The following is a 26663-nucleotide window of genomic DNA, read 5'->3' on the forward strand; positions in this document are numbered from 1 at the left end:
CTCCATTTTTAAAAGCTATGTTTTCACTGAGTGCAGAGCTCCAAGCTGCCAGGTTTGTCTTTATTTCTATAACCCTGCTGTTCTTAATGTGATTTAGATGTATGACGCCACCATCTTCCAGTTTGCATGGTCTCCAACAGGAAGTGTCTGTTTATTCTCATTAAATATCAGTTGTATTTTTAGCACCTTTTAAGACTTTTATCTTTTCATTGCTTTTAAGCCCTCTAATTTTGAAATGAATTTGTTTTGTGTGTGTGTATTTATATGCACATGCTAATATTTGGATTTCCTTAAGCTTTTTAAATTTATGACTGTAATTTTCATCAATTCTGGGAAAAATGGGAAATTATTTAATTTTGTTTACTTTCTCTGTTCTTTCAGGAATCCCCTTTGCATGAGTATTAGGCTAATTGAAATTATCTCATAGCTAGCTCTCTAGCTTTTTATTTTTATTTTTATTGTGCCAAACCAGTTGACATGACAGGAGGAACTTATAGAGAAATTAAAGGTACTCTGATTATAGTAATTAGGTTTTCCTGTCCTTCATAGTGTTTGAACTGCTGTGTTGTGCCCTTTCCACTCTTTCTTATGGCCCACCAAATAATTTTGCTCAGTTATATTCTGTTTTCCATAAAAATGTTCGGTTCGTAGTTAGTAATTATTTAATTGACTGTTTAAACCCATATTTGGATATGTACTTAGTAATTTCTCACCATTAGTAATTTCTTAGTGGCTATATAGTAGCTCAAAATATATCTGGATCTGGCATTTTGTATAGCTGGAAATTAGAAAAGCCTTTAATTTTACATTATAATTTCTCTTCATTTTCCCTTAAATTTTTGTTGCTCACATAGTTAATTTAATATAAATATCTTTGTGCTTTTTCTCCTTTATATTTCCAATGCCGACACACTTAAGACAGTGTTTGTTGTGTTGAGATGTACCCATGTTTAGAGGTGAAGAGGGACTTTAGAGCAGTGGCTGATCTGATATGCAATTATACTGGTTAAATAGGTGACTATGGACGGCGGCACTCACCCTTGTTTTTCCTCAAGTCCTCCTTTTGGTCACCACAAAATCGACCTGAGCGGATGGCCCTTGACAATGAAATGGACTATGAGTTTTCTGATGACTCTTTTGAACCTGTGTCTACAGAATTCCACGGGAAGGAGGCTATCAGGTGAGGTCACAGGTAGTGTGGGTGAAGGTCAGATCTGGGAAATGCTATCCTCAGCCTAAAGCCCGCTCCATTGGGCAGTTAAGCCGTGTAGATTCTCCTTTGAGTCCTGCATGGGGCTCTGACCTAAACCTCATCTACACTGCCTGCAATTTTCTGTCCTGAGTTGTTGTTGTTGTTGTTCTTCTTTTTAACTATAAAATGCTGCTTTTGGTGACAAACTTTAGACTTCGGATCCTAGCAGCCACAATACAAACTCCTCTCTGCCTGTCGTTTACTGTTTCTATTCTATTCTCTTTTATTTTTCTTAGCTTCAGGGATTCACTCCTCAACCTTATTAGTTATACCACTCATTTTCCCTTTACTCATCTTAATATTTCTTCCCTTATGCATTCATTGTTTCTACAAAGAAGACAAAGAAAAAGGGATGAGGGAAGTGAAAGGCTTGGAGAAGAACAGGAAATGAAATCAATGTGCCTTTTAGCCAAGCCTACTTGTGATCTGGGTTACAATCAAATTCCTGTTTCATGCGTGCCTGTTGCATTTATTTCAAATAAGGAAGAAATCCTCAAGGCCTTTATGTTTGCAACTCTTACTTTAAATAATGTTTTTGATTTCTTCTTTGAGAACTTTATAAATATGTATGGTGTATTTTAATCATATCTAGCACCACACTAGCTGCTTCCAACTTTGCCTGCTCCCCTCTAAAATGTCCTCCTCCCAAATTAATATTCTCCTCATTGAAAAAATAACAATTACTTCCCTTTCAGTCCAATCCGTGTTGCCCTTTTGCAGAACGTGAATACTGTGAGGCTACCCACCAGAGAATGGGCCACCTATCAGTGGCCACACCCCCAGAGGAAAATGACTGTGTCTCTTGGCAGCCATCAACTGCTAGCAGTTCCTCAAGTAGCAGTGTCTCTCACGAGTCCATCCTTCATTCACGATGGAATTTTTACTTGCTTGACCTTGTGGAGATAGCCACAGCTCCTGTGAGTTCTTGAGTGACAGCCATGCCGTGACCAGAAATTGAATTTTACAGCAATCCTCCGCACCTTCCATCTTTTTCATTCTTTCTGTCTCCTGCTCTGCTATGTTCCCTGAACCTGGGGAGAAAGTGTTGGTATTTCATCATTTCTAATCCTAACTTTCAATTTCTAACTTTTAACCTGTTCCGTAGTTATCCTTCTTGTTCTGAGTCTAGATAATTTTTAACCCCAGGCAGAGAAAGTCATATCAAGATGATGTGGTTTTTTAAAATTTGTTTTTGTTCTTGTTTTTTTTTTTTTTTTTTTTTTTTTTTTTTGGTCTACTGGTCACTTTCATTTTTTCTTTGGTATATCATTTAACAAAAAGCGATGTGGAAGAATAAGGAGTTAAGGTTAAAATGAAAGTAAGACACCTATTTTCATTTTATTTAAAACATTTTTATTTTCTTGAAATATATTTTGGTCATATTCTTTTTCCTCACCAACTCTTTCCAGATCTTCCAAAACTCTCTACCTACCCAACTTTATGCTTCATGTTCTTTCTCTTTTTCAACCACACAAAAGAAAAGCAAATCAAACCAACAAAAACCAATAAGACAAAAAATGCCAAAACAAAACAAAATTAACCCACCCACCAAAACAAAACAACAACAACGAAAAACCCAATGGAATTCCTTTTGTGTTGGCCAGCTACTCCTGGACTTGGGGCTTGCCCTGGAGTGTTTTTGAGATACCCGCTGGCACTCCGTGGGAGAAAAATTACTTTCCCTTTCCCAGTGGGTGTCAGCTGCAAACAGCCTCTTGGCTAGAATGGGAGCTACGTCTGCTTCTCCACTCTGGGATTTTGTCTGGTTCAAATCTGGGCAGGGCTTGTACACGCTGTCACAGTTTCTGTGAGTTCATATGTACATCAGCCCTGTTGTGTCTAGATCAGTGGTTCTCAACCTTCCTGATGCTCAACCCTTTAATACAGTTCCTCATGTTGTGCTGACTCCCAACCAAAAAAATATCCCGTTGCTAGCTTATAACTACAATTTTGCTGCTGTTATGAATCATAAATATCTGATATTCAAGACATATCCTATGGGACCCCAAAGAGGTGGTAGCCACACGTTGAAAGCTGGGGTCTAGAAGATGCTGTTTCTTTGGAGCCATTTGCCATGTCTGGCTCTTACAATCCTGCTGCATCCTTTTCCTCATAGATCTCTGAGCCTTGCTTGAGGGGAGAGGTTTGATAAAGACATCTCCTTTAAAGTTGAGTGATCCAAAGTCTCTCACTGTCTGCACAATGCCCAGTTGTCTCTGTGTTAATTACCATCCACTGTGAAAAGAAGCTGGGAGAACTCTGTTGTAACCAACATACACGAACCCTGAGTTGTGTGAAAAAAGACAGTAAAAAATGACTGTATATTTACCTGATAGAGTAGAACCAAAGAGATAACATGACTACATTTTCAGAGCTACAAAGATTTTTTTAAATTGCAACATATAGAATTTAGTATTTAACAGTACTTAGATTATTGTTGATTACATTCCTCCTAGTAGCCATAATTGTCATTACATAATGAATAACATTCAATACTTTTCCACTTCCTCAACATGCAACATGAAACACTTCATTAGTCTTCAGACTAACTGCAATGTAAGTACTGTTGGTATTTCCCCTTTCAGCGCGGGAAAGCAGAGCTATAAGAAATAACTATATTTGTCAGTTATTTAATGGTTAAAGTGCAATGATAGCTGTTGTCTATGGCATTGCTTCTTGCTGTTCTTTTTGCCTGACTGACCTGAAAGTTTCTATGTTTCCTACCCAGCCTTGTCATGTTAGTTGTCTTTGCTGTATCGTTGTCTAGCTTCCCCATCACTACATATGGTTCAGCTCAGGAATAATGCTCACCAGTAAAACACTGTCCAAGCCTTAGCCCAGACCAATGAAAGCAGCCTTTTCTCCAGCTGAGCCTAGGCTTGCTAATCTAGGACCATTGCTCTCTAACCGTGGCTAAGTGAAGTTCACATGTTCTCCCTCAAATTCTTGCAACCCAAACTCACCCAAAGATTTCAGCCAAACTTGGAGTTAGATAATAAAATGCTGGAGAGATGGCTCAGCCACTAAAGGACAGGCTCCCAACCAAAAATAGAAGACTAATAAAGAAAACCATTGCCTTTAAAAAACTGTATCTCTTGCTCTCTTTCTCAGAATCAGAAGTCTTACAAAAGACTATGTAAAAAAGTCTAAATGCACAGAAGCTTTGAAAGGTAAGTAACTAAGACAGAAAAATCTTGGCTTTTAATCAGTTAACTTTTCTGTCAGCAAGCAATTCTAGATTGTGTAAACAAGTGTTGAATCTCACAGTTTCCCTCGTTTGTTCCTAACTGAACTAATATCGCCATGCTGAGTAATTTTTGTGAAGTGAAAAAAATAGAGTATTAATTTTGTTTTAATGCATGAATAAATGTATGCTTTAGACACATGTAAATTTTAGACACATGTAAATACACAAGCACTATATGTGCCCTGGATTAAACCTACATTTGTGATTTTATACCTTCATGCTCTTTCCCTCCCAGATCTGACATTGGATATATATAAAAGCCAGATTACTGCGATCCTTGGTCACAGTGGAGCTGGGAAATCAACACTGCTGAACATTCTAAGTGGGTTGTGTGTTCCCACCAAAGGTAGGAGAGATTCCTCAGTGTTGGCAATTGCATTACCTGTGCTTTTGTAAGATAGTGTGAGCAGTAAGCACAAACAGATAATTCAACTCAGATATAATCTATACTATGCTTTTATAAAATGTATATGGCATTAACTGAAATGTACAGAATTTTAGTATTTTGGAACATTCAAAATTTTATAGAATTAATAGTTTCGATAGATATTGATCACACATCTTGACCACATCTTTCTGTATAAAGTAACCTCAAAACACAGAAACTTTTACAATATCAATCACATATTACTTCGTCATGATTAGAGGGGTCAACTCTCAGTCTTACTATTTTGACTGTAGCTTCTGGCCTAGGATGGCTTGACCTACATGTCAGAGATTTTGGCTAGGCTATCCTCTCCGTTTCTCTCTCTTGCTCTGTCTCTGTGTCTCTATCTCTGTCTTTGTCTCTTCCCCCCCTCATCTGTCTCTCACAAATTTCTAGGACTGATGTTATAAGGACTTTGAGCAGCAAAAAAGAATCAATGCCAATGTAAAACAACATTTTCCTGTTCTCTTTGGCTGTAATTGGCTCATATTCCATCACTCAAAACAAGTGACATACATAGCTGAGAGAGTGGAGAAACTGACTTCATTTAGTGATGGTAAAAAGGTAGACTTCATCATATTCTCAAATACAGATAAGGTAGAATATCAAAATGAAACTTGGAAAAGAAAAATCACGGGAGTAAGATAAAATCACGTATCTAATTTCATTTTGTAAATTTATTGTAAGAGTTTTTAAATTTATATTGTGTTAAGGATGCCATGCTGTCTTGATAATGCCTTTTGAAACCCTTGTTTATAGGTTGTGTCACTATCTATAATAATAAACTCTCAGAAATGATTGACCTGGAAAGTATCAGCAAACTCACTGGAGTTTGTCCACAGTGTAACCTACAATTTGACTTCCTCACCGTAAGAGAAAATCTTAGGCTATTTGCTAAGATAAAGGGGATTCAAGCACATGAAGTGGATAATGAGGTACATGATATTTTAAGATTTACATGAAAATTCAAAGTGCTATTAAAGTGGTTAATCTGCTTTTTTTGATTTTGGTTGCATTGAATTACCTATACGTAAATCAATGTATGAAGACTGGCTGCAAAAATGTAGGAATTTCAAACACCTGTGTGCAACTTGTAGCGTTGTCCTATCTTATTAAGTATACTCTTTTAGTTTTAACAAACTTTATGTAAGAAATGGGATTTTCTTCATTTTCAAATGAGAGTGAATTATGAAGTGGTAGATAATTATCCCCAAGGCATATATCAAGTAAACATGGAGTCATTGACAGTAGACATTACTGCTTATTGCAAACCATTGCACTTTATTGTATAGTGTTAAGAGTTTTCAAAATGCTCTAGTTATGGCTCGAATCCCTTTTTGTGTATGTGCAGGTACAAAGAGTTTTGCTGGAACTGGAAATGAAAAATATTCAGGATATTATTGTTCAAAACCTAAGTGGTGGACAAAAGAGAAAACTGACTTTTGCAATTGCCATTTTAGGAGACCCTCAGGTAAGTCAGACCAGATTGTACAAGAGGATATTAGCTTATAGCCATCTCAGACCTAAAGAAGTTAAACACTAAGGAGGACCCTAGGGAGGATGCTTAAATCTCATTCAGAATGGTAAACAGGATAGATACCAGAAGCCGTGGAAGAGAGGAAACATGATGAGAGCCTACTATAGAGGGTCCTCTGAAAGGGTCCACCCAACCGTGGAGCAAAGCAGATGATGAAACTAACAAGCAAACTTTGGGCAGAGGGCAGGGAGTCATATGGGGGAAGAAAGGGGTGGGAATAGAGGGACTTTGAGGGGACAGGAGCCCCACGAGGAGGCCAACAAAGCTAAAAGATCTGAGCCAAGGGCTTCCTGTAGAGACTGATGCACCAACAGAGGACCATGACTGGAGAGTACCTAGACCCTTCATTCAGATGTGGCTGATTGGCAGCTCAGTCTCCATGTGGATCTCTGAGTGAAGCTGACTGCTCTCTGATCACTCACCCTTGCCAGGCCTTGGAGGAGAGGATTCAGGCAGTCCCGATGAGACTTAACAAGCTATGGGCAGATGGCAATAGTGGAGAACTCCTCCTTTAAATAGACTAGGGGAAGGAGATGGGGAAGAGGGAATGAGGGTGGGACTGGGGGAAGTTGAGGGAGAGGGCTTCAATAGGCATATGTAATGAATAAATTGTGAAGAAAAAAATAAAAATTAAAATAAAAAAGATAAATTCAATTTGGAAACAAACTACGTCCTTATTCACAAAGGACATCACACACTGGATACCCAGCCTCTGTGTTACCGGTTCCCACAGTTAGTGAAGACTCTTTTGTTTGATCCCTCCTCTAGATTTTCCTACTGGATGAACCCACTGCTGGCCTGGATCCCTTTTCAAGGCACCGGGTGTGGAATCTCCTGAAGGAGCGCAAAGCAGACCGCGTGGTCCTCTTCAGCACTCAGTTCATGGACGAGGCTGACATTCTGGCCGGTAATTGGTGGCTTTCTTTACGCATCCCGATGAGGACTTATATCTGAAATCTTAAATTATTTTCTTTGCTGCTTTTTCTGTGCTGCTGGGTGCCATTGAGCCAGGACCAGGAGGTCTTTCCGACAAAAGTTTGAGGTGTCTATAACCCTTTCTGTCCGACAGCATTGTGATGATACAAAGCATGCCCTTCTTAGGAAAGTCACAAACTTTAAGATAAATGGAATTTAGTTGAATTTCATAATTGAATAAGTCAACTTGAAAGATCTGTGCACGGCCAGCTAAAGAGCGTGTCAATGTCTATCTATGTCAGAAATGGCTCATGTAATTGATTCTGTTGAGGTGTATGACACATAACTGAGCTACATAATTGTCAAACGTTATAGTGATTTTTGATCCTCAATTGCATTGTGCTTTTAAAGTTGTATACACTTTTAAGACAGTTTATGTCTCACATTTTTCTATAATAAAAGATATCCCCCCCTTTTTTTGCTTCTTCCTCTTCAGACAGGAAAGTGTTCATCTCCAAGGGAAAGCTGAAGTGTGCAGGCTCGTCCTTGTTTCTGAAGAAGAAATGGGGGATTGGTTATCACTTAAGGTAGGCCTTCTAGGGAAGGGTGAGGGTACTGGAGAACTGGGCTGGAGAAAAAGGTGCTACTGAGCAAAATCACTGAAAGAGAGAGAGGGGAGACACAGGGATCCTGGCTATTGCATACATGTCTGAAATTTTCAAAGAATTAATAAAAATATGTTTTAAAAGAAAATTCGTGTGTGTGTGTGTGTGTGTGTGTGTGTGTGTAGGAAGAGGTAAAGGGTAAAAGTGTGGGCAAGATTGGAATATAAAATGCCTGGAAATAGGAGAAAATCTAGTCTAGATACAGTTAAGTGTCTATACTATTTGATTACTCTACAGTGCTACAACTTTCCCAAACCCAACAGGATTGTGTTTAACATCATTATTTTCATTAACCTAGAATAGTAATACTTTCTCTTAACTAAAATTCTACTTAGTTTCATGGATTTGCATTAACTGACCTACCTCTTTACATCAAGTATGCATGACTTGTTTTTAAGATTGCAGCCATAAATGCTCTTTTCGGGTTATTTTTGGATGTTGGAGACTATTTCAAACAACATATTCCAATTTTTGAACAACAGCTTGCAGCTGAATGAAACATGTGTGCATGAGAGAATAACATCACTTGTCAAACAGCACATCCCTGACTCCAAATTGTCAGAAGAAAGTGAAGGAAAACTGAACTACATATTACCCCTAGAAACAACAAATAAATTTCCAGGTAATTCATTATCCATGGCTATAAAATAAAATCTACAATAATAAGCGACACGTGGCATCAAGTTGTTATGTACGAAGCATATTCTAAAAGTCTGAAATGAAGCATCACCCAGAATTCTCATAATAAAACAGAGACAGAGAGAGAAGTTACTTCGTAAAAGTCACTGCTGTAAAGGTGACTTCTGCCTCCAACCCCATCCTCTTAGAAGTGATGACGTGTCAAATCCTTTGGTTATTGTTTCAAATACCAGAATCTTTTTGTGTTTCCTGAGCTTTTCACAATGGTGGTGCTAAATGCAGGCTCACAGTAGTAGTGTGTTGCTTACACTGGCTAAGTGGAGTCATTGCTGCTTTCATTTTGAAAACTGAGTCATGTACGTATCTTACCAGACAATGAAGGATGAAGGACAGCTTACTATGTGTAAGAAAAAATTGAAAGAACAAAGCAAATAAGTAGCAATTAAAAAAAATGAGAGTTTATTAAAACCTTCAAAATCTGTCAGTGAGCGTATGAGAAAGTTGTAAGGATGTGTACTGACAGCCAGCAGTGTGAAAGATGACTGCACACGCCTTGGAGGGTATGACAGAGATCGCCTGGATTTAGGGCTGAGCTTGTAAAAGAAACTCATTCTCGGAACTTTGACAAGTTATGTGTGAGTCTCTGCCTTAATCACCACCTACTATCAAAAGAAGCTTCTCTAAGGTTCCCTCCCACACACATTTTATCTATTTTACCTGTGTTGAAGAGGGGTGCCTGCATGCTACAGTTTGAGTGTGGCCAGAGGACAACTTGTGGAAATGTTCTCCCTTTCTGCCTTATGGGTTCCAAGAAGAAAAAAAAAGTTGCCTCCTTTGGAGGCAAATGCCTTTACTGTCTAAGCCACCTCTCCAGCCCTAGTTCCACCTACTTTCCTGAAATTATAATTATTTTTCTTGATGGCTGAACAGAAAGAATTCCATTGTGTGTGTGCACCACGTTTTATTACTAAGTCATCAGTTGTTGGGTATCTAGGTTTATTCTCTTTCTTGTGAACAGAGTGTCAGTGAGCATGGATGTGCAGGTATCTCTAATGGGATATAAAGTCTTTGAGTATATGCCCAGTAGTGGTGTAGCTGGGCCATTTGGTAGCTCTGCTTTGTTTGTTTGTTTGTTTGGTTGGTTGGTTGGTTGGTTGGGTTGGCTTTGTGTGAGTTCTTCTTTTAGCTTTTTGAGAAAATCTTCACTTTGATTTCCACAGTCCCTGAACCAATTCATACTCTCATCAAGAGTGAATAGGAGTTGCAACTTCCCCCACATCCTGATAGCATTTGTTATTTGTGGGTTTGTTTGTTTAATGATCTTCTTTCTGACTGGAATAAGATAGACTGTGAAAGTAGTTTGCCTTTTCCTGATGACCACATTTTAAGACATGTTCATTAGATCTTTATAGGGATCTTGAGAAATTTCCAGATCTGGGAATCGAGAACTACGGTGTTTCTATAACAACACTGACTGAGGTGTTCCTGAAACTGGAGGGAAAGCCAACGATTGACCAGTCAGGTGGGTCAAAAGAATGAAAACTGTTACGTGGTGTCCATTTTGAAAATAATAAATTTCAATAGCCATGATGTTTGTTGCTGTTCTTTGGAGCCTGTATGAATGAGGAAATCCATTGCCATGAGTTGCCATCTGTAGCATAAGTGTGCCTTGCCTACGGTGTTCAGTGTTATCCCAGCCATGACTGACAAGAACTTACCAAGTGTTTATGTATCCTAGATTCTCTAAGCTGTGTCTAACAAAATCCTTTTTCTGAAACTTATTTTGGTTTTTAAAATATTTTTATTATTATCATTTATTACAATTTATTCAACTTGTATCCTGGCTGTGTCCCCCTCCCTTGTCTCCTCCCAATCCAATTCTCCCTCCCTCTTTCCTCCTATGCCCTTTCCCTAGTCTACTGATAGGGGAGGTCCTCCTCCCCTACTATTTGACCCTAGCCTATCAGGTCTCATCAGGACTGGCTGTATCATCTGCTTCTGTGTCCTGGCAAGACTGCACCCCCCATGGGGAGGTGATCAGAGAGGCAGTCACTGAGTTCATGACAAAAAGGCACCTGCTCCCCTGACTAGGGACCCCTCTTGTAGACTGAGTCTATTGGCTACATCTGAACTGTGGTTTTAGTTCCTCTCCATGCATTGTCCTTGGTTGGGGTATCATTCTCTTCAGGACCCCCAGGGCTCAGGATTTTTTGGCTTTGTTGGTCTCCTTTTGGAGCTCCTGTCCCCTTCAGGTCTTTCTATCTTCCCTTTCCTTCCTAAGATTCCCTGCACTCTGCACTCAAAATTTCTCAAGTTTGGCTATGAGTCTCAGCATCTGCTTTAATACCCTGCTGGGTAGGGTCTTTCAGAGGCCCTCTGTGGTAGGCTCCTGTCCTGTTCCCTGTCTTCTTCTCCTTGTGATGTCTATGGTGTTTGTCCTTCGGAATAAGGATTGAATATCTTCCCTAGGGTCTTCCTTCTTGCTTAGCTTCTTTAGGTGTATAGATTTTAGTATGTTTATCCTATATTATATGTCTAATAACCACTTATGAGTGAGTATATACCATGTGTGTCTTTCTGTTTCAGGGTTACCTCACCCAAGATGCTCTTTTCTAGTTTCCACCGTTTGCCTGCAAATTTCATGATTTCCTTGTTTTTTAATAGGTGGGTAGTATTCCATTGTGTAAAAGTACCACAATTTCTGTATCCAGTCCTCCACTGAGGGACATCTGGGTTGGTTCCAGATTCTGGCTATTTTGAATAAAGCTGCTAAAAACATGGTTGAGCAAATGTCCTTGTTGTATACTTGAGGATGTTTTGGTTATATGCCTAGGAGTGGTATAGATGGATCTTGAGGTAGCACTATTCCTAGTTTTCTGAGAAAGCACTAGACTGATTTCCAAAGTGGTTATGCAAGTTTACATTCACACCAGCAATGCAGGAGGGTTCCCCTTTCTCCATATCCTCTCCAGCATGTGTTGTCACTTGATTTTTTATCTTAGCCATTCTTATGGGTATAAGGTGAAATCTCAGGGTCATTTTGATTTGCATCTCCCTGATGACTAAGGACATCGAGCATTTCTTGAAGTGTTTCTCTGCCATTCAATATTCCTCTATTGAGAATTCTCTGTTTAGCTCTGTTCCCCATTTTTATTTGGATTACTTGGTTTGTTGGTGTTTAACTTCTTCAGTTCTTTATACATTCTGGATATTAGCCTTCTGTCAGATATAGGGTTGGTGAAGATCCTTTCTCAATCTGTAGGCAGTCGTTTTGTTCTGATGACAGTGTCCTTTGCTTTACAGAAGATTTTAGTTTCATAAGGTCCCATTTATTGATTGTTGCTCTTAGAGCCTGTGCTGTTGGTGTTCTGTTCAGGAAGTTGTCTCCTGTGCCAATGGGTTCAAGGCTCCTTCCCACTTTTTCTTTAGTGTTTTTGCTTTTATATTGAGGTCTTTGATCCACTTGGGCTTTAGTTTTGTGCAGGGTGATAATATGGATCTATTAGCATTTTTCTACATGTAGACATCCAGTTAGACCAACAACATTTAGTGAATATGCTATCTTTTTCCCATTGTATTTTTTGGTTTCTTTGTCACAATCAAGTATCCATAGGTGTGTGGGCTTATTTCTGGGTCTTCTATTTGATTCCGTTGATCCACCATTCTGCTCTGAAACTTTTTTTAAATGATACATTTAAACTTTGGACAGGTGTTACCTGATACATGGAAACAAATTTCTTTTAAAAATATTTAATTTTTAAGCGTGTGTGTGTGTGTGTGTGTGTGTGTGTGTCCACAGAGGCCAGCAGAGGCATTGGATTCCCTGGAGCCTGAGTTTTAGGCAGTTCTAAGCCACCAACATGGGTGCTGGAAAACAAAATTAGGATCTCTGTATCTGCTCTTAACCACTGAGCCAGCTCTCCAGCTTCAACACACATTAATTTCTAATGCAGGAGGCTTAGGACACTCAAATGTAAAATCAATGATGGACATAATTCGAGAAAGGAAGTAATTTTTAAAGAAAACTTTCCTTTGACTTTCTCAATTAAAATCCACCCTTGGCTTCACTGAGGACAAGTTGGAGACAGCACAACAGAGGGAGGGGCGTGTGCTTTTCCAGCGAGAACGCCACCAACCCTCGAGGGTGTTTCCTCCCCACTTCCTGGGTTCAAAGTTGTTTGGAGTTCCTTCAGAAATAAAGTCCATTCGGTACTACTTGCCCTCACGAGTGCTTGAGTTGGTGACTCCAGCACGTTTCCTGTGGGCAGACAGGGAGAGAAGCGCATAGTAGGGTTGCTATCTGTCTCCCTGTCAGAGACCCTAATGAAACGTTCAGCATCAGCTGCCCTGAAACAAGTGTGCAAAGTGTGATTCAGAGTGTTTTCATCACCCAACAAGCTGCTCTGTGCCCTCTGCAAGTATCACCCCAAGAGATGCCCCTCAAGCCACCTGTACTTTTCTCTGCTCTGTGTCTTAATATAAATGGGAAAACACTGTTTGCATTCTTGTAGGTCAGCTCTGCTGTTGAATGTATCAGAATACGAGCATTCTCTGTGTGTGCTGTTATACCCTGCAGTTTTCTTTCTTCTTCTTTTTTTTCCTGTTTTGGAGTTTATTTTATTTTATTTTAAAATATTAGTTACATTTTTTTTTCGTTCTGTTTTTTTTTTTACTTTTTTATTGTTATTATTAATTACACTTTATTCATTTTGTATCCCCCCATAAGCCCCTCCCTCCTCCCCTCCTGGTCCCACCCTTCCTCCCCTTTCTGCATGCATGCCCCTCCCCAAGTCCACTGATAGGGGAGGTTTTCCTCTCCTTTCTGATCTTAGACTGTCAGTTATCAGAAGTGGCTGCATTGTCATCTTCTGTGGCCTGGTAAGGCTGCTCCCCCCTCAGGGGGAGGTGATCAAAGAGCAGGCCAATCAGATTATGTCAGAGGCAGTCCCTCTTCCAATTACTATGTAACCCACTTGGACACTGAACTGCCATGGGCTACATCTGTGCAGGGGTTCTAGGTTATCTCTATGAATAGTCCTTGGTTGGAGTATGAGTCTTTGGGAAGTTCCCTGTGTTCAGATTTTCTTGTTCTGTTGCTCTCCTTGTGGAGTTCCTGTCCTCTCCAGCTCTTGCTATTTCCCACTTCTTACATAAAATTCCATTCACTCTGCCTGACAGTTGGCCATCAGGCTCAGCATCTGCTTTGATAGTCTGCAGGGCAGAGGCTTTCAGAGGCCCTCTGTGGCAGGTTCCTAGGTTGTTTCCTGTTTTCTTCTTCTGGCTTTCAGAGGCCCTCTGTAGCAGGTTCCTAGGCTGTTTCCTGTTTTCTTCTTCTGATGTCCATCCTCTTTGCCTTTCAGGATGGGGATTGACTGTTTTAGTTAGGGTCCTCTCTTTTGCTTAGTTTGTTTAGATGTACCGATTTTAGTGGGTTTATCCTATGTTGTATGTTTATATGAGTGAGTATATATCGTGTGTGTCTTTTTGCTTCTGGGACAACTCACTCTGGATGATCCTTTCCAGGTCCCACCATTTACCTGCAAATTTCATGATTTCCTTATTTTTCATTGCTGAGTAATACTCCGTTGTATAGATGTACCACAATTTCTGTATCCATTCTTCAGTTGAGGGGCATCTGGGCTGTTTCCAGCTCTTTTTTTTTTTTTCAATGCAGTTTATTCAGGAACATTGAACAATCCTCGGACCCCGGGGAAAGCCAGCCCACAGCTTAAATAGCCTCTGGGTAGCCAACCCAGGCGTGCCACGGGGGCAATGCAGATAGGTCCACATACATGGAAGCAAGCCAGATCCTCGGCCTTAGCCAAATGTGGAGTTGTTCGTGACAGAGAGCACTCACCATCGGGAAGGTGGAAGGCGGAAACCAGCTCCATCTTTAAGGCATAGCATTCCGCAGCTCTCTACAGTTCCCCCTTTTTGTTTTAGACGCAAGATTAGAGTCTCACAACAGTGTGATGCAGCCATGGTCATTCAGGCCTTTACAGCCATTGAAGCAGGACATTCTCCTCAAGCATGGTTGGATACCATAAAAAGCTAAAATGATACGCTCAGGATGCGAGGCTAAGCACTGTACTCAGGGTCAGCCGCTTTGGACCCAGAGAAGAGCATGTCTGATTGCATGCGGGTTGATGCCCCAGGTCCCGCCTCTGAGAAAAAGGTATCGGACGGGTTTGATGCTCTTTGGGTGGATGACACCTAAATGAACATCTGTACAAAGTCCCAATTTATTTCTAATATCAGAGATCAGACCTCTATTCTTGCCTGATGCGTCTAGTTACATTTTTTTTAACTTTGTATCCCAGCTGTCACAGTTTTCTTATCGAGAAGCATCATCTGAAATAGTTTCAATTGCCAAGGTTGCATTGATGTGTTTTTATTTTGTCCTAGAGCTTCTGTTTTCCTGTGGAGAGAATTTTAAATCTCTGGGTCAAAAAAAAAAAATGCTTTTAGGGAAAAAATTTAACCGCTCATTGGGAATTGTTTGATTTTTGTTCCGTAGATGCCGGTGTGTCAGAAGATGTACACGCTGGAGGGACAAGGACGAGGAGGACGGCTAATATGGAACAACTTGTCTCTTTACTTAATGATAAGAGTACGATGAAAACAGGCATGGCTCTCTGGTGGCAGCAGCTCTGCGCCGTCACCAGGCTTCGCTTCTTGAAGTTAAAGCATGAAAGGAAATCTGTCTTCTTTCTGTGAGTATTAAGTTATCACAGCATCTTCCAGTCATTCCATTAAAGCATATCTAAGTAGAACAACAGAAACATGATGAAAACATAAATTCTGAAGCAGGCCCATGACGGTTGGTTCTGTTAACAGTCTTGTTATTTTTTTTTTACACATTATTATATTAATATACTGAATTAAAAAAATGTCTCAGAGAAAGATAGGGCATAGAGTCTTTCTTCATTGCTATTATTTCCTTAAAGTCCCCATAGTAGAAACACTCAAGAACTTAATTTTGTAGGTGTGTGTGTGTGTCCCAATTCCCAGATTTCACAGAATTCTCTGGAACTGCACTGTGCTTGTAAAGTTGATAGATATTCGAGTTCTCCTGCTTCTCTGCGGCTCTGTGTACTCTGTGTACTGTGTAGTCTGCTCCTTCTTGATCCTTGCCAAATGCATTTTTAGGAGTTGGACATAAAAGACATCAATTGACTGTCAAGGGATCTGTCTCACGACACCAGTGCACCCAGTGTCCATCTCATAGTCATTCATTAAGTTGTCAATCAGCTCCCACACGGGAGCCGAGACACAATTCCAGTCAATACTTGTTGAATATGTGATTCAAATTGAGGACATTCTCACGATTAAGACTGAGAGAAAAATCTTTGTCATTATATCAGAAATGCTTTGTAAAGTAGAGTGAGAGAGTCAAGATCTCAGAGGGATGGATGCCAGCCACAGAGTCCTGCGGGCGGGAAGTCTTGGAGTACGTGGCTTGGAGAGGACATAAGGATGAGACATTAGTGCCGTGGTGCTGAGATACGATTTTTAAACTCTATCAAGTGGGGATCAAAGGAAAGAAAAACACGAAAATAAGAGATGGTTTGAGCCTGCGAGGCTTAGAAAACTGTGTTGCCACAAGCGAAGCAGTGAAAATGAGGCTAGATCTCACCTCACTATTTAAGGAGCCACAATCTAAAATTGCACAGGCTGTCCCATGCTCAGGGAGCAGCAAGGGGAGGGTATTGAGGATGAATCCATGGTTACCACTCTCATTTTTAAAGATGAGGAACATGTAAGAACTAAGACAAAGAACCCTACAGAAGAAGTCTGCTTTTAATAATGTCTTCCTTGTACTATATACATGTCTTAGAAAGAGAGTTTTGAAGACCGGAAAATGGCAATAGGTCTACATTGTCAATTATTTTTTTCTATATAGGATTCTGATTTTGGGGGTTGGACTTCTGCATATTTTGTCAGAAAATGTTCACAGGATAATAAATCAAAGTGAATACTGTTGGGAGCTGTCTCCTCATCTGTACTTCCTCACTCCTGGCCAACGTCCCCAGGAGCCCCTCACTAACCTACTGATCATCAACAAAACAGGTAAAAATGTTGCCAATATGTAGCTTATGAATATTGTCACCATTGAGACTGTTGCTTAGAAAAGACATGCACAAAGAAGAGATGAACATGTTTTACACCCAGTTTAGGAATATCAATCCTAAATTGGAACAGTGATTCCAAGAATAAAAGATAAAGGAGATACGTATTATATTGATAAACACCGAAAATCAAGAAGGTTTGTAGAAAATATTGTGGAAGTTTAATGTCACAGTGATCTTAAAGGGAGATTTGAGAAGTTGGATAAAGCAGCATATTAGTATGAACACATTATAGACTTGAAAACATTTTAGTTTCATGATCACTGTTGTAGCCATCGGTATACGGCCATGTGTTGTTTAATTCTAGAAAATTCCATTCTAAAAGTCACAAGATGTTAACAAATGCTGTTTTAAATCATCAGAGTTAGTTTTTCAACTAGAAGCAATCATAAGTACATGAGAAGAATTGTTGCTATTGTTGATCCATATTTTAGAAAGTCTAAACCATACTTAGAAAGAACAATAAAAGTTTCAGCGAGAAGATTCAGAGGGTAAAGTTCTTGCTGTGCAAGCATGAGGACAGAGTTCAGATCCCTAGAGCCCAAATAGATGTTTGTTGGGTATACCTAACTTCTCTTCATGCTGCACCACAACTGTAAGCTGAATTAAACACACACACACACACACACACACACACACACACACCACCGCCACATGTGCAAATTGCTTTTGGTCATGGTGTTTCACCACAGCAATAGAAAAGTAACAAGACATCATGCTCTGTTGGGTGTCTCCATACCAGTACACACATGGGCAGCAGTAACTGGACTCTGGATTAGAAGCCAGGAAAGTGGGGAAGGTGCCAAGGTGGAAGTGTGTCTGAGAACACACTTATGGGAAGCAGTGGGAACAGGGATGTGACCAAAATAGATTCTGTGCATCTTTGAAATTCTTGAAGAACTAATAAAAATATGGACTTGAAAAAGTTGGCTGGATAGGGAGACCTGTCACATAGCTCAAGAGGCAGAGACAATGGGTACCCAGACCAAGCTGGTCAGATAGACTGAGTTGGTAAGCTCTGGCCCAAGTGAGAGACCCTGCTTCAACATATACAGTGAAAACTGATCAAAGAAGATCCCTGACATCCACCTTAGGCCTCCTCATGCATGTGTACACATGTGCTCCCACATATGCTAACATGCATACACATAAATAAAAAAAAGAACAAAAGGCATTTGCTCAGAAGAGAAGTATAAGGAGAATTTAAAATCCATACCTTTGTGTGCTGTGACACCCAAATGACTGTGAAGTATCATTTTGACACATAATCCTGATATGTTCCCTTGGTATTATAGCGCCTTTTACATTTCACTGTTTATTAGGAGCAAAGATTGATGACTTCATACGCTCACTGGAGCAGCAGAACATAGGTTTAGAAGTTGATGCCTTTGGGACTAGAAATGGCACAGAAGACACTTTGTACAACGGAGCGATAATAGTATCAGGTGATGAGAAGGTATGTGAATCTCCCTTTAGTGACTGGGCACAGAGTTATGGCTATGGCAGGGAAACTGGATGAAAAATTAAGCCTGAGACATTACGTACAAATAACATATACGTATATATATTCTGTATTTGAGGAGCGAATTTGGACTTCATTCATGAGTTTAATGATAATAAAGCCATAGTCACGCCTAGCTCAATATATAACTATTAACCTGAGTTTGAGTCTTGGAACCTACATGGTGGAAAGAGAGAACTGACCTTTGCAAGACATCCCCTGACCCCATACATGCAGAATGAACATGTACACACATGCACAGATATAGACACTCGCAATAATAAATAAATGTAAAAAATTTAAAACAATACAATTTCTACTTGTTATCTGGAGATTTAGCCAGAGATCCTAAATTTAATCCGTAAATTAGATGTCCATAAATGTTGCATGGTTTTCCTTGAGAAGTTGTGAATAAAGCCAAGACATTATTCTACACAAGTCTAGTTTAGTGAGTCAGTCTGTTTACTGGGTTTTTTAGAGGAGTTATGAGTGAATCTGGTGTTTGAATCATTATCAAGTTCACCCCAGCACTGTGGCAATTCTCAAAAGACACATCACTACAGTTCACGCACAGCATGTTGACCTATGTACCGAAGAGTCTCAGCTCCCTCAGTAACTTAACAGTCTCTAAAAGGAGATGAATAGGCCTTGTGATTCTGTGAACTTCTTGATTCTTTTTATTTGTATTTTATTTAAGTTTATTTACTTTGCATCCCAAGGGTAGACCCTCTCTCCTCTCCTCCCAGTCCTTCCTACCCCTCCTTTCCCTTTCCCCTCTCTCTTTTTCCCCAGAAAAAGGGGAGGCCCTCCCCCTGTATCAACCCTCCCCAACACATCAAATCACATCATGACTGAGCACATCTTTGTCCACTGAGGCCAGGCAAGGCAGCCCTGCCAGGGGGAAGTGATCCAAAAGCAGACAATAGAGTTCATGTTAGAAACAGCTTCTCTTCCCTCCCCGACTTGCCAGGCGACCCACATGAAGACCAAGCCACCCATCAGCCACATATGTGCAGGGGCCTAGGTCCAGACCATGCCTGCTCCTTAGTTGATGTCTCAGTCTCTGTAATCCCTCATGGGTCTGGATTAGTTGTCTCTGTTGGTGTTCTTGTGAGGTTTCTGTCCCCTCCAGGTCTTTCCATCCTTCCCCCAACACTTCCACAAGACCCCCAGAGCTCCACCCCATGCTTGGCTACAAGTCTCAGGATCTGCTCAGCTGCTGGCTGGAGCCTCCCAGATGACAGTCATGTTAGGCTCCTGTCTGCAAGCACAGCAGGGCATCAGTAATAGTGTCTGGGGCTGGCTCTCTGCCAGGGGGTGGGTCTCAGGTTGGGCCACTCATTGGCTGGACTCTCCCTCAATCTCAGTTCTGTCTTTATCCCTGCACTTCTTGTAGGTAGGGTAATTTTTAGGTGAAAGGTTTGGCAGTTGGAATGTTGTACTTCTCCCTCCATTCTCCCTGCCTGGCTAGGGAGGTGGTCAGTTCAGTCTTCATGTCCTCCCCCTTAGGAGTCTCTCTCACCTAGAGTCACACCCATATCCTCCCAGGAACCTACCCTGTCACAGGCCTCCAGCTTTCAAAGATGTGCTCCCCTCCATTTTCCCTTCTTGTCCCCACCCCTCTCACCTCCCACCCCCCCATGTTCTTCCCACATCTGATCCCCACCCTCGTTTCACTTCCCATTTCATCTCCTGCCCAGTTCCCTCTCTTCATCTGCTTCTGCTGTCTATTCTGTTTCCCCTTCTGAGGGACATCCAGGCACCCTCCCTTGTTACTTAGCTTCTTTGTGTCTGTGGATTGTGATATGGCTATCCTGTACTATAGGTCGAATATTCAGAATAAGTGAGTACATACCATGTGTGTCTTTCTGGGTCTGGCTTACCTCACTCAGGATGATCTCTTCTAGTCCCACTCATTGACCTGCAAATTTCATGATTTCCATATTTTTAATAGCTGAGTAGTATTCCATTGTGTAAATGTACCACAATTTCTATATTCATTCTTTGGGACATCTAGTTTGTTTCCAGTTTCTGGCTATTCAATTAAAGCTTCTATAAACGTAGTTGAGCAAATGTCCTTGTTGTATGGTGGAGCATATTTTGAGTATATGCCCAGGAGTGGTATAGCTGGGTCTTGAGGAAGTGCTATTCCCAATTTCCTGAGAAAGCTCCAGCTTGATTCCTAGAGAAGTTGTACAAGTTTTCACTCCCACCAGCAATGGAGGAGTGTTCCCCCTGCTCCACATCCTCTCCAGCATGTGTTGCCACTTGAGTTTTTGATCTTAGCCATTCTGATGGTGTAAGATGTCTATGGCCATATCACCCTGAACTCACCTGAACTTCTTGATTCTTATCATCTCACTTCTCCATCCAGGAAGGAATGTTTCAATTTCAAAAAAAATGGATACATGACAGTAGTCATAATTACTCTGTCCCATTAAGGTTTGTTTTAAATTTTAACTATGTTCTATTTCATAACCAAGGTATTTTAAAATGATGGTGTTGATTTGGGCATCTTCAAAGAAAGGGGGATTAAAAAAGCATTGAGCAGTTCGTCAGCCACATTAGAGAATACACCATCCTGTCTCTATTTGAAAAGGGCGTTTGCATGTTTCACACCCCGGCTTTATGTTTTCTCCTTCCAGACTGATGACTTTTGTGTTCCCTTTTAGAATTACAACTTTACACTAGCATGCAATGTCAAGAGACTGAATTGTTTTCCGGTTCTGGTGGACATTGTGAGTAACGCTCTGCTTGGACTGTTCACCCCATCAGCACGCATTCACACGGACCGCAGCACGTACCATGAGGTTGGTAGACTCTTGTACATTCTACTGTATAGGGAGTTTTCCAGATTGTTCCATTCACAATGATCTCAAAGTTGTCTAAAGAGCTTCTTTCCTACATTGGATTAGTATTTGCATCTATCCTAGTATATATTTAAATTAATTGGATATATAGTATGTTACAGTATATGACATGTGACTTGCATACTCAATTGAGCTATTGCCTGTAAGCACTAAACAATAAAGTAGGAGAGAGAATATAAGCATGCTGACTCACACTATAATGCTAGCTCTTATGGGGTTAGGGCAGGAACATTATGAGTGCAAGGCTAACTTGTATTACGTAATAATGCCATGCTAAGGAAAAAGGAGGAAGGGGAGGAGAAGGTGCAAAAAGAAAAAAGAAAAAGAAAAGAAAAAAAACCAACTAGGATATGAAATTTATGAGTTGGAATTCCTGAATATTAAATTGGTTGCATTGGTTTAAACTGACAAAAATATCAGAATAATTATCGGAAGCTTAAAAATATTGACCAGCTTTAAGTGTCAGCCTAAATTTTAGGATTTTGTAATCATAATATCGCCTTGGTCTCATTATTGCTTTCCATTTTCAAAATCATATTATGCAGCTGATTTCAAATGCTTACCTATAAAATTGGATACATAAGCAAAATCCCTGTTGAAAATTGGATTAAGATGTCAGGTAGTGGAAACCTCAAAAGAAACTCAAGACGGTCTTTTAGGCAAGTGATTATATTTTTAGCAATGTAATCCAGACAATGGTCTTCAACTTGCCACATTAAGCTCACTGCACTATTTCCATTCCTAGGATGAAGAACACATGCAATTTGATTACATGTTTTATTTCTTCTCATGGATCATCCTCATGGCCTCTGTTCCTCCTTACATTTCCATGACCAGCATTGATGACTATAAGGTAGTAGAAAATAAAGAAAACTTTAGTTGATTTAAACAATTAGGAGTTGTTTATAATGTGAGTGTAGTACTTTTCCTCAATATGGTGTGCATGTTTCTACACCGAGCAGTTGATACACACATGACTGCACATTATAGAAATAAGAAGGAAGAAGAAAATAAGGGAAGGGAAATGGAAGGAGGAGGGAAGGACAAATGGAAAAATGAAGAGAAAGGAAAATGAGAAATCTTTGTTTCCTTCTGAATAATGGCGGCATAGTAATGAGACTTGGTCCCTAAAACTGAATCTTTTCAGTAGAAGAATGGGGTGAAATTCCTTAGAAAAAGAAAAAGTAAATTTGACAAGTTTCTTCTTGGAACTACTTTGTGGAACACAAAGAGATATTTGAAGCATCACACAAAGATCTTATTAAACTAAAAAAAATGTGGAATCTAAAAAGCTTAAAGTGGCTGGAATGTACATCTAGGTGTACCGGAAAAGAATAAATTACATAGAGCAAAGGCTGTAGAAACTCTGCACAAGGGTTGCTTAGAGTCTGTTGCCAGGAGAGCTGCGTATGCACACAGTGGAACTTCATGATGTCAAGCATGTGCAGATCTCTGTAAGATGAGCAAGTTCAAGAAGTTACACAAAAGATTCAACTTTGCAGTAAGACTTAATCAACTGAGAACAGACTCAGAGATGACAAAGAAAAGAAGTAACATTAAAAAAAATAGAAGAAGAAAACATTACTATGGCCAAGGATTAAACTAAAAGAATGAACACGGGAAGGAAAGAAAGGGAGGGAAATTGTAAAACAAACAAACAAACAAAACAGGTCAAGTGAGACTGCTCTAAGTAGCTGACGTCTGTGTGACAATGAATGTGACCTGTAGAATGAACACACAGGTAAAAGAGAATGAACTGGAAGCCAGCAGCAATAGGCAGTAGAACTGAAGCCCAAATTGAAAAACAACTCTGAAAAAAAAAATCTGAGCTTTAATGATTCATGGGACAATATTAGATTATCCAAAGCAGAAGAGATAGGAAAAAAAAATGTTACAAAATACACTTGGGAAAAAAAAAAAACTTTCAAAATTTTACTTAGTACAAAACTTGGTGCAGTACAGATCTAGAACATAAAATAACTACACAGAGTCAATATATATTACTATGAAATGAATATATTCATGGACTCCCTAGGCTTCTCCCAGTGTTTGTCTCAGTATCTGTATAAAATCATTGCTGGGTGGAGCCTCTAAGAGGACAGCTCTGGTAGCTCCTGTCTGTAAGCACATCAGAGAATCATTAATAGCGATAGGGGCTGGCTCTCTTTCATGGGGTGGGTCTTAGGGTTGGGCCCAGCGTTGGTTGGACATTCCCTCAACCTCTGCCTATCTGTTCTATCTTTGTCCCTGCCAGTCTTGTAGGTAGGTAAGTTTTGGATTGAGGTTTTTGTAGGTGGGTTGGTGATCTCCTCTGTCTACTAGGAGCCTTGTTCTTTTCAGCCTCCATGGTCCCTGCTACTAGGAGTCTTAGCTAGAGTCCCCCTTCATATCCTCCCAGAGGCTTATTCTGATTTAGATCTGCAGCTTGTCACAGAGAAGCCCCCACCCACCATCTCTCTTTTCTCTGCAGGCCTTCTGCCTTCCTGCCCCTACTCTCCCCAGGTCTGATCTCCACCCTTATTTCTCTCTGCACCATCTCTTCTACAATATACAATTATCTACAGGATTTTAATCACTCATTTTTATTCAGAATAAACCAATGAGACAATTCTACATAGAAAAAATAGCTACCTTCATTTGTGTAAGGGATAAATTATATTACCACTGAGAACTAATACTTAGATGGGGGAATTTTCTCAGTAGGACATTAAGTCAGTAATGATTGACTGCACTATTGACCTGTCAGTAACTCTCATGATTTTGTTTTGTTAACTGCAATAGCACACTAGGATAATTCTTTTTATTAGTAACAACAGCAAATTTTATTAGAGAAGCTTTGAAATGATCCTGTTCCTTAGTCTGTGTAATTAAACATCACTAATAACGAACATCTCATTTGGTGGTTTTTCTGTGTGCCTTACCTTTTCACAAAAATAATACACAATGGATGATTGTACTGTCTCATCAGAACAGAGCTCAGTTCCAGCTGTGGATTTCCGGTCTCTGCCCATCTGCATACTGGTTTGGGCAGGCTCTGTTTGAGGTTCCAATCTACTGCTTGCTCATTTTTTCTATGTATGTTGCATTCTATGCCTGGAGCCCTCAAGAGAGTATGTTCAGAGCTGGAGATCTGTTTATTCAGGTGAGTGACACATTTCAAAACAACTATCATTAATTGATTCAACCCCCCAAAATGACAATAATATGCAATATACTATTTTAGTTTTTAATATTTTAATTTTTCATAAGACTTTCTTCAAGTGTGGTTAAAATGTTAAAATACATATGATGAAAAATTGTTCTTTCCCTCCACTCTCTTTTTCTTTCTTTCTTTCTTTCTTTCTTTCTTTCTTTCTTTCTTTCTTTCCTCTCTCTCTCTCTCTCTCTTTCTTTTTGTGGGCAAGGTCTAATTATGTGGTCCTAGTAATTTTAGCTGGCTTTGAAATCATGGAGATCCCCTTGAGTGCTAAGACTGAAAATGTGTGCCACCATGCCTGGCTCCCATTGACTGTTTTGCTTGTGAGATTCATTAACACCGGTTGCATTTTTTGTCATGCCCCTCCCCCCAAAAAAACCAACAACAACAAACTCTAGTTAAGTGGTACCAAAAACCCAAGTGGGGGGTGTGGTAGGCCAAGAGCATTCAGAACACATCAAGGCATTCTGACCATTTCAAAGGTGCTGCCTTTTGAGTCAGTTACTCTATGTAAACTTTTGCCTATGGAAAATGGATGAAGTTGCCTCTCCTGGTTGTTTGCGTTTTGTGGTGTTTCGGCTGAGAAATGAGAATACCAGACTGCCCACTTTACCACTTTCTATGAGATTTTAATCATTATAGACGAAGAAACATAAAACTGCTGTTTCATGACATTAGTACATTCAAGGGTTTTCTTGGGTCACGATATTCATTCCCGTATTCCTACTGATTTCAGTTTCTCTATGTTGGTGGTTACGCCATGTCAATGAGCTCTATGACCTATGTGATTTCATTCGTTAATCGCAAGGGGAGAAAAAATAGTGGTATTTGGTCACTTTCCTTCTATATTGTAAGTATATTTACTGTTTTTTAATTTTATGGTGAGGTTAAGAACTAACACTTTAAAATATTTTAGTTGGCTGGGCACAGCGGTGCATGCCTATAATCCCAGCCCTTATGGAGGCAGAGGCAGCCAGATCTCTGAGTTTGAGGCCAGCCTGGTCTACAAAGCAAGACCAGGACAGCCAAGGCTACACAGAGAAATCCTGTCTCAAAAAATATTTTTAATTGGTGTAAGATAAACCAATTATACTTTAAAATTATTTTACATGTATTTTTCTGAAAAAAAATTATGATATAGTTATGGAGATACATATCCGTAAGTATAAAATATGCACTAAAATTGTTTCTCTATTTTCATCTCACTCTCTTTAAAGGTAACAGAACTAGTTATTATAGGATCATAAAACAAAGCTAGATATTGTTTTGAAATTCCTTTTTGGAAAAAGAATTAACTTAGGTCAAAGGTCATGAAATTTTCAGAAGACTATAAATTCTGTTAATTTAAAAATCTAAAACTAAAATTTGATTATTGAGAAATTCCTTGTTATGAATCACATATTAAAATCTTCTTTTAAACTTAGAAGGGGAATATATGTAACTTATGTGTATTTATTCTAGCATTAATTTTTTTTATTTTTATTTATTTATTTTTTTTATTTTTTATTTTTTTTCATCAATTACACTTTATTCATTCTGCATCCCCCCATAAGCCCCTCCCTCCTCCCATCCCAATCCCACCCTCCCTCCTCCCTCTGCTTGCATGCCACTCCCCAAGTCCACTAATAGGGGAGGTTCTCCTCTCCTTTCTGATCTTAGTCTGTCAGTTCACATCAAAAGTGGCTGTATTGTCCTCTACTGTGGCCTGGTAAGGCTGCTCCCCCCCCAGAGGGAGGTGATCAAAGAGCAGGCCAATCAGATTTTTTTAATGTCTCAATTACATTACTATCTAGCAAATACTTGATTTTCTCAGTGCACCAGAATTTGAGATTGTTGAGGGAAAAAACCATACAGATTATATAGTCTCTGTTTCTATTGAGTTACATGAGAACTGGCTTTCTCCCCCAATATTCTGTGTTTGAGACACTGGAGGGCTTGACGTGCTTCAGCCTCAGATGATGCTATATTTGTATCTGACACACTACTCGCGTTCTCACTTTACACAGATTAATAAAATTACAATAAATTATGTAAATTATTATACAGAATAATAAAATTAGATATAGATATAGATCCACCGGATTGGATAATAAAAACCATCAAAGCATACACAAAGCAGAGATAAATTCATGAAAATAAAAACTAAGATTTCCTAGTGACCACAGTTTTCTAAAGATATGCTCTTCTTCTTTAGAAAACAAGGCAAGTAGGTGAAAAAACTAAAAAAGGAGAAAGCCAGGCTTGTCCTATGAAACAGTAGAACCTGCATTCAGTAGAAAGCTGGA

The 26663-nt window shown here is 39.7% G+C and overlaps 1 protein-coding gene across 7 annotated transcripts in view; it reads left to right on the plus strand.

Annotated features, from left to right (window-relative positions):
• The window catches only part of LOC110561938 (ABC-type organic anion transporter ABCA8A-like), a 77743-nt gene that overhangs the window by 21456 nt on the left and 29624 nt on the right, over positions 1-26663 (plus strand). For 6 of the 7 annotated variants that reach the window (XM_021658531.2, XM_021658535.2, XM_021658539.2 and 3 more), the window contains 16 exons: positions 1015-1180; positions 4364-4422; positions 4735-4845; positions 5686-5861; positions 6278-6397; positions 7232-7370; positions 7875-7965; positions 8526-8665; positions 10085-10204; positions 15200-15395; positions 16586-16752; positions 18134-18267; positions 20985-21122; positions 21928-22035; positions 24151-24324; positions 25115-25228. In XM_021658531.2, the coding sequence (XP_021514206.2) occupies positions 1015-1180; positions 4364-4422; positions 4735-4845; positions 5686-5861; positions 6278-6397; positions 7232-7370; positions 7875-7965; positions 8526-8665; positions 10085-10204; positions 15200-15395; positions 16586-16752; positions 18134-18267; positions 20985-21122; positions 21928-22035; positions 24151-24324; positions 25115-25228 (2153 nt within the window). The remainder of the gene's footprint in view (positions 1-1014; positions 1181-4363; positions 4423-4734; positions 4846-5685; positions 5862-6277; positions 6398-7231; positions 7371-7874; positions 7966-8525; positions 8666-10084; positions 10205-15199; positions 15396-16585; positions 16753-18133; positions 18268-20984; positions 21123-21927; positions 22036-24150; positions 24325-25114; positions 25229-26663) is intronic. The other variant, XM_021658532.2, reaches the window with a different exon arrangement.

Source organism: Meriones unguiculatus, chromosome 7 (genome assembly GCF_030254825.1).
Source record: "Meriones unguiculatus strain TT.TT164.6M chromosome 7, Bangor_MerUng_6.1, whole genome shotgun sequence".
Taxonomy (NCBI): Eukaryota; Metazoa; Chordata; class Mammalia; order Rodentia; family Muridae; genus Meriones; species Meriones unguiculatus.